At 37.9% G+C, this 19,931-nt stretch overlaps 2 protein-coding genes across 8 annotated transcripts in view; one reads left to right on the top strand and one right to left on the bottom strand.

The window, feature by feature from the left end:
* The window catches only part of STARD6 (StAR related lipid transfer domain containing 6), a 30,427-nt gene extending 18,500 nt beyond the window's left edge, over positions 1 to 11,927 (bottom strand). Inside the window, exons 1-6 of one of the 2 annotated variants that reach the window (XM_044242944.1) lie at positions 11,272 to 11,927; positions 11,116 to 11,175; positions 10,419 to 10,502; positions 8,484 to 8,577; positions 8,238 to 8,287; positions 1,924 to 2,050 (exon numbers count right to left, since the gene is read on the bottom strand). In XM_044242944.1, coding sequence (XP_044098879.1) covers positions 1,924 to 2,050; positions 8,238 to 8,287; positions 8,484 to 8,573 — 267 coding nt within the window. In that variant the 5' untranslated portion in view covers positions 8,574 to 8,577; positions 10,419 to 10,502; positions 11,116 to 11,175; positions 11,272 to 11,927. Of the gene's footprint in view, positions 1 to 1,923; positions 2,051 to 8,237; positions 8,288 to 8,483; positions 8,578 to 10,418; positions 10,503 to 11,115 lie in introns of both variants that reach the window. The other variant, XM_044242942.1, reaches the window with a different exon arrangement.
* A 73-nt stretch (positions 11,928 to 12,000) lies between these two features.
* C3H18orf54 (chromosome 3 C18orf54 homolog) overlaps positions 12,001 to 19,931 on the top strand; it is a 42,103-nt gene continuing 34,172 nt past the window's right edge. For 2 of the 6 annotated variants that reach the window (XM_044242940.1, XM_044242939.1), the window contains exons 1-4: positions 12,466 to 12,922; positions 14,751 to 15,076; positions 16,150 to 16,941; positions 17,264 to 17,414. In XM_044242940.1, coding sequence (XP_044098875.1) covers positions 14,794 to 15,076; positions 16,150 to 16,941; positions 17,264 to 17,414 — 1,226 coding nt within the window. In that variant the 5' untranslated portion in view covers positions 12,466 to 12,922; positions 14,751 to 14,793. Of the gene's footprint in view, positions 12,190 to 12,465; positions 12,923 to 14,750; positions 15,077 to 16,149; positions 16,942 to 17,263; positions 17,415 to 19,931 lie in introns of those variants that run through there. The other 4 variants (XM_044242938.1, XM_044242937.1, XM_044242936.1 and 1 more) reach the window with 4 other exon arrangements.

The following is a 19,931-nucleotide window of genomic DNA, read 5'->3' as shown; positions in this document are numbered from 1 at the left end:
GAATTTTAATTTCTGATGGACTATGTTTCTCAAACTGAATGTTTAAATCCCAAGAGGGTAGTGGAAAGGTGTTTTTTTGTGGATAAGAACTTCAGGATCCTCCTACAAAATGAAACATTTACTTTCCTCGGCTTTTCTATAACCTCTCCCCACTCCCAAGCTTTAAAATAAATTTAATTTTTATTAAATTTATTAAAAGGTAAAGGAGGCAAAGGTAACGTACAGAATTTTTTCTTTCTTTTTTTTTTATTTGTCAGAGAGAGAGAGGGAGAGAGAGCGAGCGAGCACAGGCAGACAGAGTGGCAAGCAGAGGCAGAAGGAGAAGAAGGCTCCCCACCGAGCAAGGAGCCCAATGTGGGACTCGATCCAGGACACTGGGATCATGATCCGAGCCGAAGGCAGCCGCCCAACCAACTGAGCCACCCAGCCGTCCCCAGAATTTTTTTTAAAAAGATTTTATTTATTCATTTGAGACAGAGAGATACAGAGGAAGATAGAGTAGGAGCAGTGGGGAGAAGCAGACTTCCTGCTGAGGAGGGAACCTGACATAGGGCTCCATCCCAGGACCCGAAGATCATGACCTGAGCCGAAGACAGATGCTTAACCATCTGAGCCACCCAGACGCCCTCACCTACAGAATCCAAGTAAATGATAAGGTGATGGCAGATATGTGAGACATTTGTTTTGATGTGTGGAACATGGCTTGGAGACACAAAGGACCAAAGACCTGGAATTTTACAAATGCAATTGTTTGTGAAAATCCTAAAAGTTTGATTTATGACTCAATTTTTCAAAACAGCTTATTGTGGGGCACCTATGTGGCTCAGTTGGTTAAGCATCTGCCTTTGGCTCAGGTGATGATCTCAGGTTCCTGGGATTAAGCCCCACACCGGGCTCCTTGCTTGGTGGGGAGTCTGCTTCTCCCTCTCCCTTTACCATTTCCCACTGCTTGTGCTCCCTCCCTCTGTCTCAAATAAATAAATACAATCTTTCTAAAAAATCAGCTTATTGAGGTATAATGTAGATACCACAAAGTACAGCAGTCTTAATAAATAAGAGGTCTATAGTGTGCTGCCCTAATTCTCTTAAATTCAGTCTCTTCTCTCACCTCTATGACTTAAACTTTCTACTCTAATTACCTGTGTTTTTCTTTTCTTTGTTTTTATTCTTCCTCTTCAACTATTTAATTGAGATAAAGTATTTGAGATAAAGCATTGCTTGAAACTACAATCATATTACTTTATACCATACTGTATCCTTACTCTTTTTTTTTTTTTAAAGATTTTATTTATTTATTTGACAGAGAGAAATCAGAAGTAGATGGAGAGGCAGGCAGAGAGAGAGAGAGGGAAGCAGGCTCCCTGCTGAGCAGAGAGCCCGATGCAGGACTCGATCCCAGGACCCTGAGATCATGACCTGAGCCGAAGGCAGCGGCTTAACCCACTGAGCCACCCAGGCGCCCTGTATCCTTACTCTTGAGAAAAGGTATGTGCTGTTTGCTCTTAAGTCCCTACAGTATATATCTGCATTATTCCTGTTATCTAATATGTTATAATTAAGATAAATCTACTGACTTCCCATCAACAAGGATGGAAAATCAACAATGTTTTTCCACCTAATGGAGGAGATGAATACATACAGTTCAAACCCCTCAAGACCAAAGACACACATCTGCAAAAGCCAGCTAGATTCAGGACGTGCTAAGCCTTTACAACAGAATCAAGCTAATTAGAATTAAACTTAAAGAGGGAAGTTTTAAGACTTTTATAAAGCTTTCAATGCGAGCCTATAAAATATGAAGGGTCTACATCACACTGATATAGACATCAGTGTCTACATCATATAGGTTTGATATGCTCAAATCACCAATAAAACTAAACATATACTGATATAGTAAAAATCCAATATCGGACAACAAATTACCGAATCAATCCTGTGTACCATATTGTACACCTTCAATGATTTATCCCATGTAACTCTGTTTTCAGGTTTGTAGAGGAAATCAGACAGTTTAGCTGTTGATTCTGGAATTATTCCTTCGACACGGTATCTGCAGTTAACAAAATAGAGAAAATCAAAATTAAACAAGCTTTGCCTAAGCTCAAAATATAATGTTATCACAGTATAAAGAAGGCTAATTTCTCTGCTTTCAGCAGGGAGCCTGCTTCCTCCTCTCTCTCTGTCTGCCTCTCTGTCTGCTTGTGATCTCTGTCTGTCAAATAAATAAAATCTTCAAAAAAATAAAATAAAATTATGGGTACCTGGGTGGCTCAGTGGGTTAACCCGCTGCCTTCAGCTCAGGTCATGTTCTCAGGGTCCTGGGATCGAGCCCCGCATTGGGCTCTCTGCTCAGCAGAGAGCCTGCTTCCTCCCACCCCTTGCCTGCCTCTCTGCCTACTTGTGATCTCTTTCTGCCAAATAAATAAAATCTTTAAAAAAAAAAAAAAAGGTTAATGTAGCAAACAGGAAAGGACACTTGAAAGTAATTTCAGCAATTCAAAACACTAATATTCAATTGGAAGTAGCCAGGTTTATTTAAATAATCACTGTAATAATATAAATTATTTCAAAATGTATTTTTCTACAAATCTTGTTTATACTGTTTATAGTTGTCTTTTTAGAGGGGGCTACTTTCTTTTAGGATTTTTCTAAAATCTTCTTCATAAATATTTGCCTGCTGTATTTTATCATAAGCCAAAGTAACTGAGGAGAAGTTTGTGTGGTTACATATTATCTTTTTACCCCCAATTCTTAATTTAAGATGTAATGTATCTAAAGCAGTAGTCAGTAAATTTTTCAGGCCAGATGGTAAATAATTCAGACTTTGCAGGCCACACGATCTGTGTTGCAACTATTCAGCTTTTTTAAGGTGGCAGTGAACCAGCCAGAGACAATATAGAGTGAATGGGCATGTCTGTGTTACAAGTGAACTTTGTTCATAGACAGTGACTTTTGAATTTCATTCATTTTTAAGATGTCAGGACTTGGACAAGTCCATCACTGAAATTAGATATGGTTATCCATCAATGGAATTAAGACAATGTGAGAAAGCTGGATTAAAAGCAGAAGATTGTTGAATAAAAATGAAGTCTGAATGCTACTGGCTGTCCTTTTCTCCCTGTTAATGATTCTTTTCAAACTGAGAGGATAGGTTTAAGTAAAATCAAAATTTTTAAACCTCTAAAATGTTAAAAGTCCTGAGGGAAATGAGACAAAAACCAAATACTAGTATTAGTCTAAATAACTGTCATATTTGTAAATGAAAACTGAAACTCTGTTTTTATGATTTGGCGAACAAATAAGGAATTCATTGGACTATTTCTTGGTATGTTAATTTCTCTTTAAATCTCAGTTAGCCCTTAATTTTCTTTATGAGATAGCCTCAAGTTTCCTTTTTTTTTTTAAAAGATTTTATTTATTTATTTGACAGAGAGAGAGAAAGTCGAGCACAATAAGCAGGGGAACAGCAGGCAGAGAAAGAAGCAAGCTCCCTGCTGAGCATGGAGCCTGATGTGGGACTCGATCCCAGGACTGTGGAATCATGACCTGAGCTGAAGTCAGCTGCTTAACCACTGAGCTACCCAGGCGCCCCTCAAATTTCCTTACTTTGTAATGTTTCCTTTCTTCAGATCTTTAACGTTTTTAGTAGTTTATTATTAAACTCTGAGTAAGATGTGAGAAAACAACCTGAAAAATTATTAGGTCCTGTGAAAAAGAAGTCAAATATAATACAGATAAAATTTAAGTACAAAACTATGAAGGGATTTGTATATATTACCATGGATTTTTTTATTAATCTGTTCTCTCTTTAATTATACTATAAACTTTGAAGATAAAAAGTTCTGAACCTTTTTTTTTTTTACCTTTTTATATTTCTAACTAATATATACAGATCTTCCTTGATTTACAATGAGGTTACACTGAGATAAACCATTTTAAGTTGAAAGTTTCTTAAGTCAAACACACATTTACTACACCTAACCAACATCATAGCTTAGCCTCACTTGTGGTAATCTAACACAAAGCCTGTATTATAAGAAAGTGTTGACTATCTCATGTGATTTAGGGAAGGGTCCCTAACATATACGTAAGTTTATCAGCATTCGAGGATTTGAGATTTTTCATATCTACTGTTTAGGACAAGGTTTGGCAACCTATGGCCTATGGGTCAAGTCTGGACTACTTCCTGTTTTTGTAATTAGTTTTACTGAAACACGGCTATACTTACTCATTAATGTATTGTTTGTCTACTAATGTTAGTGCCTTTGTGCTATAAGGCACAAAAATGTATTATCCATTTATGCATTGTGCTGCTATGCTATAATGGCAGAGCTGAGTAGTTGCAACAGAGACCAGAGCAGAGGCAAAGCCTAAAATATTTACTTACTTTCTACCCCTGGTTTATGCAGTCTACTCAAGGGCTGATTTGTTTATTTTCCAGTCATTCATAAAGGTTAAAAAAGTATAAGTTACAGGTATTACATGACTACAAGGCAGAAATTATTTTGCTTTTTGGAAGATTATAAAACATAGTTAAAGTTGTGTCTTGGGCAGAGGATAGGCTTCTACTCAAAAATTACCTTTTCTTAATTCACTAATGGAGGTATATTAGAGTTTGTGGCTTTTAAAAATATGTAAATATCAAGCCTCTTTGAAAACACAAAACATTTATGTGTATTGAGTACCTGAGTCTAATCGCTTCTTGGCCTTTTGGCTAAGATCAAGTGGAATACTTGAGTCTATCAATGAACAATTCAGTATCTACTGGGCTCAAGGCTCTTCAGAAATATCAATTTTGTCATACTTGAATCTAAGAACTATATTCTTATATATATTGATCATTAAGATGAACAGCTCATTAGATATTTTATTATGATCTATAATAAAGCTCTGTTCTCATTATACCGTGAAGTGACTTCAGGTCAAATTAAAAATATTTTAACTATTTTCTCTTGTCTTTTACAGTTTCCAAAATACTTTAGCTAGTATATGGAATAACTGATAGATTGGTATACATACATTGGTATACTTTTTACAGACCATACATTTCATGAAGCTTTCAGGCTGCAGCGGAAACCTTCAAATGTGTGGATTTGTATCAACATATTAATTTTAATGTCTCCAAGGCACTTTATAGTCTTTTATGATTTTTGTGAATGAATGACAAGAAAGTAAGTAGGAGGATGAGGGAGGAGGAAAAATAATGTAAAGTGTCTATTTTGGCACACTAGAATTGTAAACTTGGGGAAGCGCCTGAAAGATGATAAAATAGTCACGGGTTTTTAGTGATCATATTTTTGTCATATCCTATGTGATTATTAGGGTTGGAGATGGGAGTTCCAGAGTAGCTGTGTAAAGATTTTAGTAAACCCTCCTCCCTAGTGAAAGAACTGATGAAAATTAAAGAAACAACTATTTAAATTCTCTAGAAAATGACCTAAGGGCATGCAGGAAATGGAGAAACAATTATTCAAGAAAATCTACTAAATCTAGGTAGGTAAAGACTGTAGCATTTGAGCCACAATCGGCTTCTAGCCAACACCTCCTCACGCCTGGAGGCCAAGGAGGATCTCCCTCCCCTACTAACTCCCAGTCTAGGGCTATGGTTTCATCCTAGGAGAGGCAGGATACGGACATCTCTCATTCTCGCACCCCTCATCTCACGCTATTATACTCTATGCCCAGAAGGCACTGAGAAGACTGGAGCTTCCTTATCCCCACCCAGAGTTTACTGATAGGGTGAGGGCTCGGTCCAAGGCAGTCAATACTGGGGCCTATTTTCCCTTCACCCCACAAGACGGGCAAGCTGAAGCCATGGTACCACTTCTCCCCAAAGCCACCCTCACATCCCCTTTCTGCTCATGGATGGAGGGGTCACTCAGCTCCAGCTGTAGTGCTTAGGTTCTGCTCAGGGTCAAAGGCAAGACAAAATGAGCCGGCAGCATCTCAGCTGTGCCTGAGAAAATGGATTTCATTTGGAATAAAATGTGGAGAAATTTTTGAAAAAAAAAAAAAAAAATTTTTTTTTTTTGTTAGTGAACAGTCTGAAGAATTACGTGGAACTAATTCAAAAGCACATGAAGACCAGAAGTAGGGAGAGATACAATTAGATGAACAACATAAGATCACACTCATCTCTGGCAGGGGGCTTGGGGTATGCAGCAGACTGCTCTCACTCAGAGCAAGAGGAGTGGATATCTTCTGCTGCACCTATTCAAGATATCAGAATGGAGGTATGAGGATGCTTTCACTCAGAGCCATCAGAGCAGACACATTAGGCTGCCCCTACTAGAGTCATTAGAATGGATGTACTAGGATGCCCTACTCAGACCAATCACAGAGCATGTACCAGGCTGTGTCTACCTAAAGAAGAGGGATTTACTTAGCAGCCCCTACTCACAGCCATCAGAATGGAGGTACTAGGATGCCCCCATTAGGAGTTATCAGATTGTATGTCCCAAGCTGTCCCATACAGAGCAATCAGGATGTACCTAATTAAAAGAATTGGAAGGGTGTTGTACTAGGTTGCCCCTCTCTGAGCAATCAGACTGGATGTACTAGGCTGCTTCTCTGCAGAATAATCAGAGTGTATACACTAGAATGTCCTTACTCAGAGCATTCTTATTGGATGTACCAGGTTGCCACAACTATGGAGTAATCAGAGTGAATGTAAAAGACTGCCCACTCAGAATAATTATACTGGATGTACCAGACTGCTCCTATTTAGGAATAATCCTACCAGATGTTCTAGGCTGCCCCTACTCAGAACAATCATACTGGATGTACTAGGCTGCCCCTGCTCAGAAACAATCAGAGTGAATGTACTAGGCTGTCTATTTTAGAAGCATTCCGTACAAGATATGGGTTGGTGACTTACAAGCATTTTCCAAGCTGAATACAGATTAATCAACAAAGAGCTGAAGTCTTACTGGCTTAAGAGACTGAAATATAATCTTTGACACATAAAAATTCTGACCACTTTAAAATAAAATCATACTCTTTGCTGCTGTTCTGGAAGACTATCTATATGCCCACGACTGTTCCTTCTGAGGAGTGACTAGCTACAGAACTTCAAGCTAGCTGTCCCTGGCTAAGTGCAGGACAAAATCATAAAACTGAATTGTGAAAGCAGGCTGTAAGCCACACACAGATCCACCTGTAAAGGGTAAAATTTTTTATCAGTTTGGGGGTCTGAAGCACAACTTGTGATCAGTAAACAGCTTATGCTGACCCTCCTATAGGGTAAAAGATAAAAACAAGGGAAAAAGTGATTCCGATAACGTATGATCTATTTGCATTAATGTGATATCATGAGCAGTGAATGAACAACTTTTTTTTTTTTTTTTAAAGATTTTATTTATTTGACAGAGAGAAATCACAAGTAGGCAGAGAGGCGGGCAGAGAGAGAGGAGAAAGCAGGTTCCCTGCGGAGCAGAGAGCCCGACGCGGGGCTCGATCCCAGGACCCTGGGATCATGACCTGAGCTGAAGGCAGAGGCTTTAACCCACTGAGCCACCCAGGCGCCCCTGAATGAACAACTCTTAAGAATAAGATTAAAGGGCACCTGGGTGGCTCAGTGGGTTAAGCCTCTGCCTTCAGTTCAGGTCATTATCTCAGGGTCTTGGGATGAGCCCCGCATCAGGCTCTCTGCTCAGCCTGCTTCCCCCTCTCTCTCTGCCTGCCTCTCTGCCCACTTGTGATCTCTCTGTCTCTGTCAAATAAATTTAAAAAATCTTTAAAAAAAAAAAAAGAGTAAGATTAAGAAAGTCAGCACAATTTCTCTTGGTGTAATTATATTTGAAATAACATTATCCTCAAAAATATCCTTAAAAGCAGCTTTCAGAAAACAATACATAGATCAGCCAGAGAAGTAAACTGGGATAAACTTTATTTTTTAGTTCATTAAATGGAAAGGTGAAATGTTAGAAGGGCCACAAAATACTCCTATGATCAAGAAAATACCAATCTGCTTTTATAGTGATTATTTCTTGAGTTAGAAATTTCCTACCTTAATGAATTATTCACTTGACTTTTTTTTCCTGATTGTCTTCAAGTTTGAAAATGATTAGTTGGTATATAATTGCTCTAATGTATTAATATCAACCCAGTGACTTCATAATTAATTTCTATTTCCTGATCACTATCAAGCAACGTTATATCTAATGGAGTAGCACTGAGTTCTAGCTATATCAATGCCACCAAATTCAAAATGGCTATAAAAGGGAAATTGTACTTACAGATTTCCATGGAATTTTTTAGAAGCCTTGCTGGAAACAGTTATCTTTTTCTCAAAGGGGAATAAAAATCCAGAAATAAATTAGCTGTCAGATATGGAAAAAAAATTAAAAAAGAAAAATAAAAACAAACAAAAAGTAAAAAAAAATTTTTTTTTGATTCATAAAAGAAAGTATTTTTAGAAGTCTTTATGAATCGCTTCTCATTAAAAAATAAACTCTTGAAATATATTTAACTTGTTTTCTTACTGAAGTCTTAACCACTTTCCAGCCTGATGTGTCTTGACTGTAGTCTAAAACTTCTTGAGCAGTTTCTTGGGCAAGTGCCTTATAGTCCATCTATCTGCAAAGTTGTAAAAACAGACAACTGGTAAGAATATAGCCATACAAAACAATTTTAAAATGTTGTATTACTTTTGGTACTATTTTTAAAATATCAGTTACATTGTAATGAACAATACTTATTTTTATTAAGTTTTTACTTAATAATTGCTAAGTGTATGAATGAATTGCTTCTTCCCTAATCATAATCTTTCAAATGAGAAAATGTGGTGTAGTACAAAGAGTAGGTTTTGGACTCAAGAAGATCAAGCTCAAGTCCTGTCTCTGTCACTAATTATAAGCCGCATTACTTAATATTTCCATTTTTCCATTTTCTGGGACAATAACTAACTGTAAAATTAATGTGAGGATTAAATGAGATAATGCATTTAAATGTCCTATCCCAATACCTAGCACATAATAGTTATTCAAGAAATCATTAATATTTCCAACAGCTTCATCATGCTTCTTTTCTCTTACAAAGCATCATAATCTGTTAATCATGTGTTCTTCGGAATCAATCTTTTAAAAGTGAGGGCAATGGCACTACATGATCTGACGTTTGGCTTCCACTCCAAAGGCAATTCTGTCTTCTCTTCCACCTCAGCTCCAATCGTATTGACCTGGCTGTTCCTCAGACACAACCAAGCATCTTCCTACCTCAGGATCTTTGTACTTGCTATACCCTCTGCCTGTGACATTCTTCCCAAATATGAATGACAGATTCCTCTTCATTGGTATCTTTCTTTAAATGTCTCCTCTTCAGACAAGATCAAGTTCAAATCAATTCAGTATGAACATATTTACAAAACTCTTTACTAATGATTAGGTAGGTGTGGCAAAACAGTTGAGTAAGATACTATTTCTGTTCTGAATGAGTTCAGAAAACTGGAGTCTCATGGTCCTTTGGTTCATTATCTAGTTTTCAGTTAGGGGAAGCTGGCTTGGACGATGGAAGGAATGTGACAACACACAGCTGGATTCAAATCCTAACTTCGCCACTCACCACCAACTATATTATTTTGAATAAACTGTTTACCCTTTGAACTTCAATTTTTTTAAATTTTTTTATTTTTTAAAGATTTTATTTATTTATCAGAGAGAGAGAGGGAGAGAGAGCGAGCACAGGCAAACAGAATGGCAGGCAGAGGCAGAAGGAGAAGCAGGCTCCCTGCTGAGCAAGAAGCCCGATGTGGGACTCGATCCCAGGATGCTGGGATCATGACCTGAGCCGAAGGAAGCTGCTCAACCAACTGAGCCACCCAGGCGTCCCTGAACTTCAATTTTTACATGTACAGATTGGGGATAGTAATACTAACTCATGGGGTCATAAGGATTAAGTGAGTTAATATATGCAAAAGTGATTGAAACAGTGTGGGACTCCTTGATGACCAGAAACATTGGTTTCTTTTCTCGAAATGACACATTTAAATCCAACTTTTAAAAAACTCTGCAGGGGCACCTGGGTGGCTCAGTGGGTTAAGCCTCTGCCTTCAGCTCAGGTCATGATCTCAGGGTCCTGAGATAGAGCCCCGCATAGGGCTCTCTGCTCAGCAGGGAGCCTGGGTCCCCCCCCCCACCTCTCTGCCCACTTGTGATCTCTGTCAAACAAATAAATAAAATCTTAAAAAAATAAATAAAATAAAAATAAAAAACTCTCCAAAGAGCTGCCTCAATAAACCTTCAAGTCTAGTTACCAAAACAGTGTCTTAATGAACTCTCTCTTAAAGCTCTAGGTTGGATCATAAATCTACTTTCTCTTGTTCTCCAGCAAGGCGTAACATCTACTTGACATCAATATTTGAAAAGCTTTAGTAAACCATTACAACTCCTTTTTCCTAGTAAGACTTTAGGTTTCTTTACCTTTCCTAATAGATCTAGTCCAGAATTTTAATAATTATTGGGACTCTTCTCCAAATCCTTGTGGAGATCTCCATATCTCTTAACCTGTGAAGGAGAAGGAACAAAGTAGAATTATTTTGATCCATGAATTAGGTCAATATATTTGATCACTTCCTTTACATTTTCTCCGTGTCCTTTATTTTTACTTTATGTCCTCATTAGGAAACATTTGCTGTATATGACCATGATGAAAGAAAAAGATAGTAAGAGAAATGTTAATAATAGTGTTTATGAAAAGAACCTTTAAGAAATTATCTTAAAGAAGGACAGGTTAAAAAGACATTCGGGGGAATGTAAATAAAGATGTCTAACTTTTTAAGCTCATGCCAGTAACAGTTGGGGCTAGTCCCTGACTTGCGCTTTTTCCCAGCACATATAACACAGTTCTTTATTTCCAATCTTGATATTGAGTGATCTAGAAAAGGCACCAATTATTGGCACACAGCACTAGACTATAAGCTCCTGCAGGGGCGTCTACTCATTTTCAAATCACTAGCACTTACTTGCACAATAAATGTGTTTAATTGAACCCCTTAACTGAATATTATAGCTTGTGGACTTTTTCAATGGTTAAGGAAAAAAAAAAAAAAGAAAGGTTAAGTTTAGTGGGCTAGAGAGGGTGAGATGAGAACAAAGAGCAAGACTACAGTTGCATTACCTGGTGATGTAACGTCGGATGAACTGGAACATATTCAGGTGGAGTAATGGTCAAGGGTATCTTCACCCACAGGGTCAGTGGAAAATAAACATAAACCAATATTGAGACGGCATCTTTTTTTGTTACACCACTTGGTTGAAACTGGATTCTTCGCACCTCATATCCTGTCCCAGCCTCGTAGACAGATTCACACATGTTGTTACTGGGTCTTTACATCTGTTTGTATAATCTCCCTTTTTCTGGGCTGCCTGACTGGGTCCCCCAATCCGTGCTGGGTCACTGCCATTCTTCCCTGGGAATCAAGGTCCCCAAGGAATTTGTTAAATCCCATCCCTGGCCAAACTCCCTCCTGCAATCCCTCATGGGCTGAGTGTGAGGGATTGGCTGCAAGCCCAGGAGCGCCGGGCTCAGGAATGGGATGTGAGAGGCAACTGAGGAAGGGGGTAAGGAAGTGGTAGGGGGAGGGGGAGCTACCCCTCCCACCCCAGCTGGAGATGGTGTCTGATCCTGGGAGGGGGTGCTCCGAAACCCGGAAGGAAGGCTGAGGTCAAAATGGCAGCCGCCAGAGCCCCTCAGTCTCCTTTCCCATCTCATCCCCTTACTCCCGGGGAGCGCGCGGAGGGAAGCTCAGCCTGTCGTCAGCACTGAGTGGCCCTGAAGAGGGGTGACGGAGGTGGGGAGAGCGTGCGGGAGAGCGACAGGGATGCAGTCCGGACATCCCCATCCCCAACCCCATCCAGAAAGACGAGGAGGGAGAAACTACACTTCCCAGCATGGAGTGCTACCAAACGCCCCGCAGCTCCCACTTTTCCTGGCGGCCTCCTCCCCTGACCCAGCTGCCCCAGGCGCCGAGCGCCACGCATGCGCACCGCAAGCCAGCGCCATGTTGGATCAGTTTGAAAGTGAGCGCGGGCGTTGTGCTCCGCTGTGACGGCGGAGGAGGCTTCCAGCTAGCGGAGCCTGAGGCGGGGCGGTGTCCGGGTTGGGGATGCTTTGTCGCGTCTTCCGTACGGTAACAGGCGCGGACTTTTGGTGGAGAGTTGTGGACGTGTGCGTTTTCCTCTCTTTTGGTCGGTGAGTGTGGCCCCCAAAGAGGGTGTATTTTCAAGAGGCGCCCCATCCCACAGCCCGTGGGAAAGGCTAGAATCAGGGTGGCGCGGAGGGGAGAGGAAGACGTCTCCTGAGGGAGAGCGCGATGGACGTTCCGGGTGGGAAGAAAACTCCTTTCTCGGGAAGCTCCCGAGCGGGGCGAGGTCCCGGAACGAGACGGAGGGGACTTGACGTGGGCCTCTTGAGGAGACATCAGGCGTCTATTGACGAGGGCGGGGCGGGAGGGGAATTGGGCTTTACGCGGGGTCACCTCGGAAAAACTCCGAGAAAAACTCGGTTGCTGCCTAATAAATGGTTCTGAGTGGAAGTGCCTAACGGAAGCCTGTGTCTGTGACTGCCGGGGGTGCTGGAATCCCGGAGGGGGTTGTCGGGAAGGGCGGAAGGGTTGAACCCCAACGCGTCGGGTGGGGAGAGATGCTCTCGTGCGGGGTCGCCGGCGATTCTCGCTTTCCGGGCTCAAGAAGGCTTGTCGTTTTGCTGTAGAATCTACAAATGTTCGGTTTCAAAACAGAAATCACGGAGCTGTTGTTTTCTAGGAAGGTGTGCGTTTCCGGCGAGCTGTAACCATTTAACACTGAACATTCTGTTTTTGAATCAAAGGTAGTTGACATTTTTTTGCCATACGTTTAGCATTTTATTCTTCGGAATGATGGATTTCCTTTTGGAGATGAGAACGGAAGTGTTTGCGGAAGTAATGGTAAGATGCACGGATTTGCTTCCAAATAAATCATCCTGTGGCGGAAGTGGGGAGAAGTGGCTGGATAAAGTTGGGGTGTGTTAGTAACTGTTTGAAGAAGAGTGATGGGTGCATGAGGTTTTACTAAACTCTTCGTTGTACTTCTGTATACTTCTGGAAGCTTTCCACAATAAAAATTGACTGTGGATTTTCTTTTTTTTTTTTTAAGATTTTATTTATGTATTTGACAGACAGATCACAAGCAGGCAGAGAGGCAGGCAGAGAGAGAGGAGGAAGCAGGCTCCCCGCGGAGCAGAGAGCCCGATGAGGGACTCGATCCCAGGACCCTGAGATCGTGACCTGAGCCGAAGGCAGAGGCTTAACCCACTGAGCCACCCAGGCGCCCCGACTGTGGATTTTCTTTCTGCCTCCTGTGCATTAAAATAAATGTGATTACCCACGTACTGAGAAGTGTAATCCAGCAGCTTAAAACAAATTTGCTTTTGTTTTCAAAATTAAATTGGTGACCTGTACTGTGTTGGAATAAGGGAGAAAATGTTTGGTAAAGCGATGTTTTTTCCTGAGAAAATTTAGACATCATTAGTGAAAGGGGTAAAGAAAGAACAAAGCTGATTTAGTCTAGCTATTCTTTAGAGACACACCAACATCTCAGCATTCCAGGAAATCAAAGAGGCTAAATAACTGCTGCTGCTGCCGCCCCTGACTGCTGTCAGCTCTCTTGCAGAGGCAGATGCACGCTCTAAAGCTGAGGCAGGATGATGTTTTACTCTGTTTTTGAATGGAAGACTATCAGTATTTTAAAGTCAAATTTGATAGTTATTAAGACTCCATTAGTAGTTTTTATAACTTAAACGTTTATTCCTAAAATTATAGCCGAAAGTTAAACATTGTAACTTTAGAGCTTTATAGGGTGTATTAAGTCCTAGACAATAATTTTTCGTTTTTAATACAGAAAATCCATTCCCACTGGTCTAATTTTTTAAAAGAATGCCACACCATGTACTGAAGCCTTGTTATCTTTTACTTTTTCAAATGTAGGTACTATTACTAAGGTAGGCAGGAATTCTCTCAATGTTAGTAATGGAAAAACAGTGAGAGGAATATGTTGTCAATTTCCAAATTATCTAAGTCTCTTTTGAAAGAAAGGGTGAATGTGTTTAACATAAGTGGAAATAGTAAGAGTATTACCATAAATGGTGAGACAATGATAATGTCTTAGGAAAAGAGCATTTCGCTAGCTCAATAAACTTGGTAGTTTATTTCTTTATACTAAATATTATAAATTATTTTGTTCTTGAGTTTTGCTGGGGGAAAGATTTGGCTAAAGTTACATATTGACATTTACAACATTGAAAGTGAATATTCTTTTCTTGTTTCTAATACCTCATCTGATGCCTTTAAAAATTTATTGAGTACCTACTATCTGTAATGCGTGATAGTAGGCTTATGAAATGAAAAATATTCTATATAAGGGAATGTTAGGTATTGTGATGTCATAGAATCTATCCCCATAAGAAAATACTGTACCTCAGAAGTTTTTAGGGCTTAAAAATTGTGAGTACTCTTCCCTTGGTACTATTCTCTGATAATTATGTATACAAAATTCCAGGAACATAGTAGGTACTCAATAAATGTTTCTAAATCAATGATGAGGGAACTCACAATAATGACAATAATAGAAAATCTATAATGTTCATTGCCCTAAAAGGGTGATAGAATGGATTTTATTCTTTAAAGATTATAAAAAGTTTACATATTTAGTAATTTTCTCTCTGTATGGCTGTTACTCCTTTTAATGGAACCTTAACCTATTGTTTTTGTATTACAGATATTGAGAGAAATGAATAGAAATAACCCATTTTGAGAAAGCCATGGCAAAGTCCATTACAAAACGCAGAGTTTGTTCTCAGCAATCTTCAGTATCTTCTCTGTTAGCAAGCTGCAGCCTGAGTGGTAGTAATTCCTCTAAATCTGATGACTCTTTTCAGTATAAGGATAAACTGTACAGTTCTGCCTCTCAGGCTCTACAGGCCTATATTGATGATTTTGATTTAAGCCAAATGTATCCTGGTGCAAGCACTGGAAAGATTAACATTGATAGATGTTCTGCTAATATGCCCGAATTCTCCAACTATATTTATAAACCAAACAATGGTATGCTTTTATTTTTTATTTTATTTTATTTTATTTTAGTCCACTGATTTGAAGTATTTGAGAGATGCATTGTAGTCTTGAAAAACTAGACACTTTTTTTCTTCCTTTGGGGTAAAAATGATTTTTATAATATTGAGGTCTGGATATTTTTCTTAAATGGTTCTGTAATTCTCTTGAGTCTCACGAATTTTCAGCTGAAATCTTGTGACCTTGGAGGGAAGGTGATGAATATAACTAATAACAGCAGGTGGTTGATCCTAAACCCTTAAGCTATTTTATTACAGCATAATGGAAATAGCATTGACATGGTGGTTCTAGGTTTTATTAACTAGTTTAACTAATTTAAACAAACCAGTTAAATTAACTAATTTAAACAAACCTGTCTTTCTGAATTCATTCTTGATTAATCCCAATTAATAAAACTCTATTAGTCTTCCTGATCTGTATTCTGTGGGATAATATATAAGATGTTAAGAGTTTTACCTTGATAAGTCTTCCACAAAGACAAGTTTGGAAAATATATCTGTTGATAACCCAGGTAACACTTAAATAAGTACTTATGGACTGGCCCTTGTATGGAAAAAATTTGCGTTCAACTCTTAGAAGTATGTGGGCACTATATTCCAAAAGAGTATTAGAACAGCTGTTCTCTTTGTGTTAATGCTGTTGCAGGTTTTGTAGGCAGAAAGCAAACTATATTTCCACCTAGTTTAGTTCATATTTTTCTTCAAGGTTGCAGCCAATTTTAAGTGACCAATATTAATGTGAGTGTATTAGTACATCAGGTATGATGAGAAAAGTTGAAGAAACAGTAAGTTAAAGAACGAGGGAAAATTTAGGAGTTGGAAAGAAAAGTGTAGAACTTAGTTAAAGTAAATTAGAGAGATATAAAGAAAAAGCACATTGTATTTCATCAACCTATATCTTTTATACTTTGAATCAAAGCTTTAGTGAAGATAAAGGGAAGCAGCAAAAATGACTCTTAAATTCTTAATTCTATTTACTCTTGAGTATTATGAAGTATTGTTATATGTAATGTAGGAAAATAAACAGAACTGCACTTTGTTTTTCAGCTTTTGAAAATCTTGATCCCAAAAAAAGCTTCTCGTCCTTATCGTGTAGAAGAATGACTGTTAATGACATAGACTGCATTAGCCTAACAACTGATGATCTATTAAAACTTCCAGCAGATGGGTCATTTTCTTTAACTTGCATTGGATCAAGTCACCGAAATAGCAAGAAAAACAAGAAATGCATTCGAAGACTGAGCTCATTGGATACTGAAAAGAATCAAAATTTTCAAGAACCTTCCACCCCCATGTGCAAAGATAACTTAGTTACTCCTGTTGTATACATAAATAAAAATGGAAAGCAACGTGGTAGGCTAAAAAACCCAAAACTTGTGAATAAGACTAATAAGTACGTTTCTGATCCATCTTTATCATTTTCCAAGAAGTTGTCTTTCAAAGACAGTTCAGAACACAAACTTGAAAAGAATTACCCAAGATGGCTCACTAGCCAGAAATCTGACCTTAATGTTTCAGGAATAACTAGTCTACCTGATTTCACATACCCAGTCTGGCTCCACCATCAAGACTTGCTACCCGACACAAATAGTCAAAAAAGGATTTCTAAAATATTTAAAGAAGATCAGTGTTCCCCTAGACATAGTTACCAGGCACAAAGAACTTCTCGACTTATGAATAAATTAGATAGTTTTGAATATTCTTTTGAACCCTCAAACATTTCAGACTCCTTGAGTGCTGATAAAGGATTAATTAATGAATATAAATGTGATTCTGAACATAGCCAGTGTCAGTGTGAGAATCCACTTCTCTCAGGACAAACCAAAAAGCCATTCAGTGGTAATTGTTTTGTTTTGTTTTGCTTTGTTTTTAAGAATCAAAGGAAGTGCTGTAAATTTGACCTAAGGTCTAGGAGCTTTTATGCTATATTCTTGATGTAATGATGAGATGATAAATCTTTTGAACACTTATGGTCTTCTTTCGTGTAGCATTTTGTGCCTAGGAAATGTCTTTTTTCCCCTTTTCTTCTTCGAAATGTCATATTAAAAAAGTTTGTTACAGTTACGTGTATATTCCAAATTAATCTGAATTCTTATTTGTTGCCTTTGAGATTTTGCTGTGCTATTTTTTTCTCTTAAATTAATTTAATCTTTTAAATTAGGTGACAAAATTGAATTGCTTATCCTGAAGGCCAAGAGAAATCTAGAGCATTGTACTAAAGAGTTACCAAAGTCTACAAAAAAGGATGATAGTCCTTGTTCATTAGATAAACTTGAAGCAGAAAGATCATGGGAAAATATTCCTGTTACTTTGTACGTAAGTTACAATGAAAAAACTTCTTAGTTTTCCAAATGAAAAATGTCATGTGAACAGCTTATTTATTTTATAAATAAATGAATGATAATTAATAATAATGAATGTTAATTTTATAGAACATTGCTTTGTGTTTTCTTTAAATTGCATTTTTCAGTTGTTACCACAAGATGGTGTAATGTTTCATAACCTTAGGCACATCATATAACTTGTCTCTGTTACATGTTTCTTGTGTTGCACTATAAAATAGTGATTTATGTTTAATATGAAGAATCATAGCCAGTAAGTTCTTTCTCCTTCTCTATTCTCTCCATATGTGAAGTTATGCAGCTATCTACTTCTTTTCATTTACCTTTTACTTTTGCTTAGTTATTTTCCTTAAACAGTAGTGCAATTTTTGTATGGTCTGTGGTATAAATTTTTATAGTTTCCAAGATTATTTTCATTTGTATGCTTAACCTTCCTGCATAGCTTCTCAGAGTAATTTAAGCAGTGTTTACCTAGATACCTATGAGTGTGAGTGTGGAGTAAGAATTGAGCTTAGGTAGGAGAGTTTTTTCCCTAGTAATATTTTTACATCTGAACTCATCAGAAATGCATTCTTGGTAACCCTCTATCCTGCCTTAGGCTCTGAAAATTTATCATCTTCTGTTGTCTAAACTTTAATTCTTTTATAGTCTGTTATAGACAGAGTCTGTTAATTCCTGTATCCATTTTTTATCACTTCTCAGGAACGTCTTATTTTTTTTTAATGTGGACACAGTATAAATCTGGTTTGGAATCCCAGCTCTGTGACTTCTTTGCTAACACCTTGTATAAGTTATACTTCTGCTTTTAACAAATTACTACTGCTTTGTACAAGTTACTTCTACCTTGTATAAGACCTTATATAAATTATTTTTCTATTTGGGGTTGCTATGAGAATTCGTTTGATTAGAAAATATATATAAGGTACTTAAGACAATTTTTTTTTTAAAGATTTTATTTATTTGACAAGAGACATAGCGAGGGAGGGAACATAAGCTGGGGGAGTGGGAGAAGGAGAAACAGGCTTCCTGCTGAGCAGGGAGCCTAATACGGGGTTCGAACCCAGGACCCTGGGATCATGACCTGAGCAGAAGGCAGATGCCTAACAACTAAGCCACCCAGGCACCCCTGCTTAAGACAATTTCTGACTTAAGATAAGCTTTCTTGTAGTTAATAGTGCTGATGATTATCCAGAATATTTTTTTCCATATTTCACTTCATTTCTCAATTGTTGGTTCAATAGTATCTTTATTTTTTAAAACTTGGGTTATTAACTAGCTCACTTAATTCTTAAACTTATTTTCTAATTTCTTACTTTCTCGTGAGATCGCCTTTGTAAAGTACTATAACTGTAATACTTAACTTTCACTTGCACTCAAAATAGGTGGGCAAACAGTATCATAGGTATTTAAGAGTAAAATTTTGGAATGTGTGTAGTGTATTATGTAATTAGATAATATAATTTATGCTTGTATGATTATTATTACAATCATTGGTTTGGTCCAGTACTTTATGTGTAGATGTTGGCTTTTGGAAGATTGAATTCGTATTGTGATGGATATGTTTGTACATAAAATGAATGATGGATTGTGAGGAGAAGGAATAGACCTGACCTCAGTCAAGTGTCATGTTGACAACTTATTGTCAATCTATCATCAAAACAAAAATTTCTAGGAAGTATTCAAGGTATTATACCAGAAGGTAGAACATAACCACAATCAGATAATTACTTTTTCTTTATTTAATATTTTTAAAATGAAAAATTTCAAAAAAATACAAAAGTAGAAGAATAGTATAGTGAATCCTTATGTACCCCACATTCATCTTCAGTAATCTGGTAAATGCTTTTTGATGGTAGTGGATGGATGTGCATCCTATAGGATGGGCAAAAAGATTACTTAGGAGCAAGAAAAGCTCATAGTAAGTTACAAATCAAATGAGCCAATAATGAAGTACTGTTAATCATTAAGAAAAAAATGGAATCGTGACATTTAAATGTTAGAGAAGGATTCTTAGGTATCTGAGCACTTGAGTTAGAAACACTTTTTTTTTTTTTTTTAAGATTATTTATTTATTTATTTGTCAGAGAGTGCAAAACAATCCCACACACATGAGCAGGGGGAGCAGGGGAGCAGTGAACAGAGAGAAGCAGGCTACCTGCTGCGCAAGGAGCCCAATGTGGGACTCCATTCCAGGACCTTGGGATCATGACCTAAGCCAAAGGCAGACATTTAACCGACTGAGCCACCCAGGCATTCCTAGAAACATAGTTTATATTGATATATGAATAAGGGAGAGAATGAGCTTATTTATTCTCTGTGACTAATAGAATTTATTTTGGGAAATTTCTGACTTTTGCTGAGGTTACCCTTTGTTCTACTGTCCCTTGAAACATAAAGAAATAAACATTTATTGAGCATTTATTACATGTTACAGGTACATAGAGTTAATTTATGCAATACTTCTGTAAGATAAGTGGGACTATAAAT

Source organism: Neovison vison, chromosome 3, assembly GCF_020171115.1.
Source record: "Neovison vison isolate M4711 chromosome 3, ASM_NN_V1, whole genome shotgun sequence".
Taxonomy (NCBI): domain Eukaryota; kingdom Metazoa; phylum Chordata; class Mammalia; order Carnivora; family Mustelidae; genus Neogale; species Neogale vison.
This window is presented reverse-complemented; position numbering and strand designations above follow the sequence as displayed.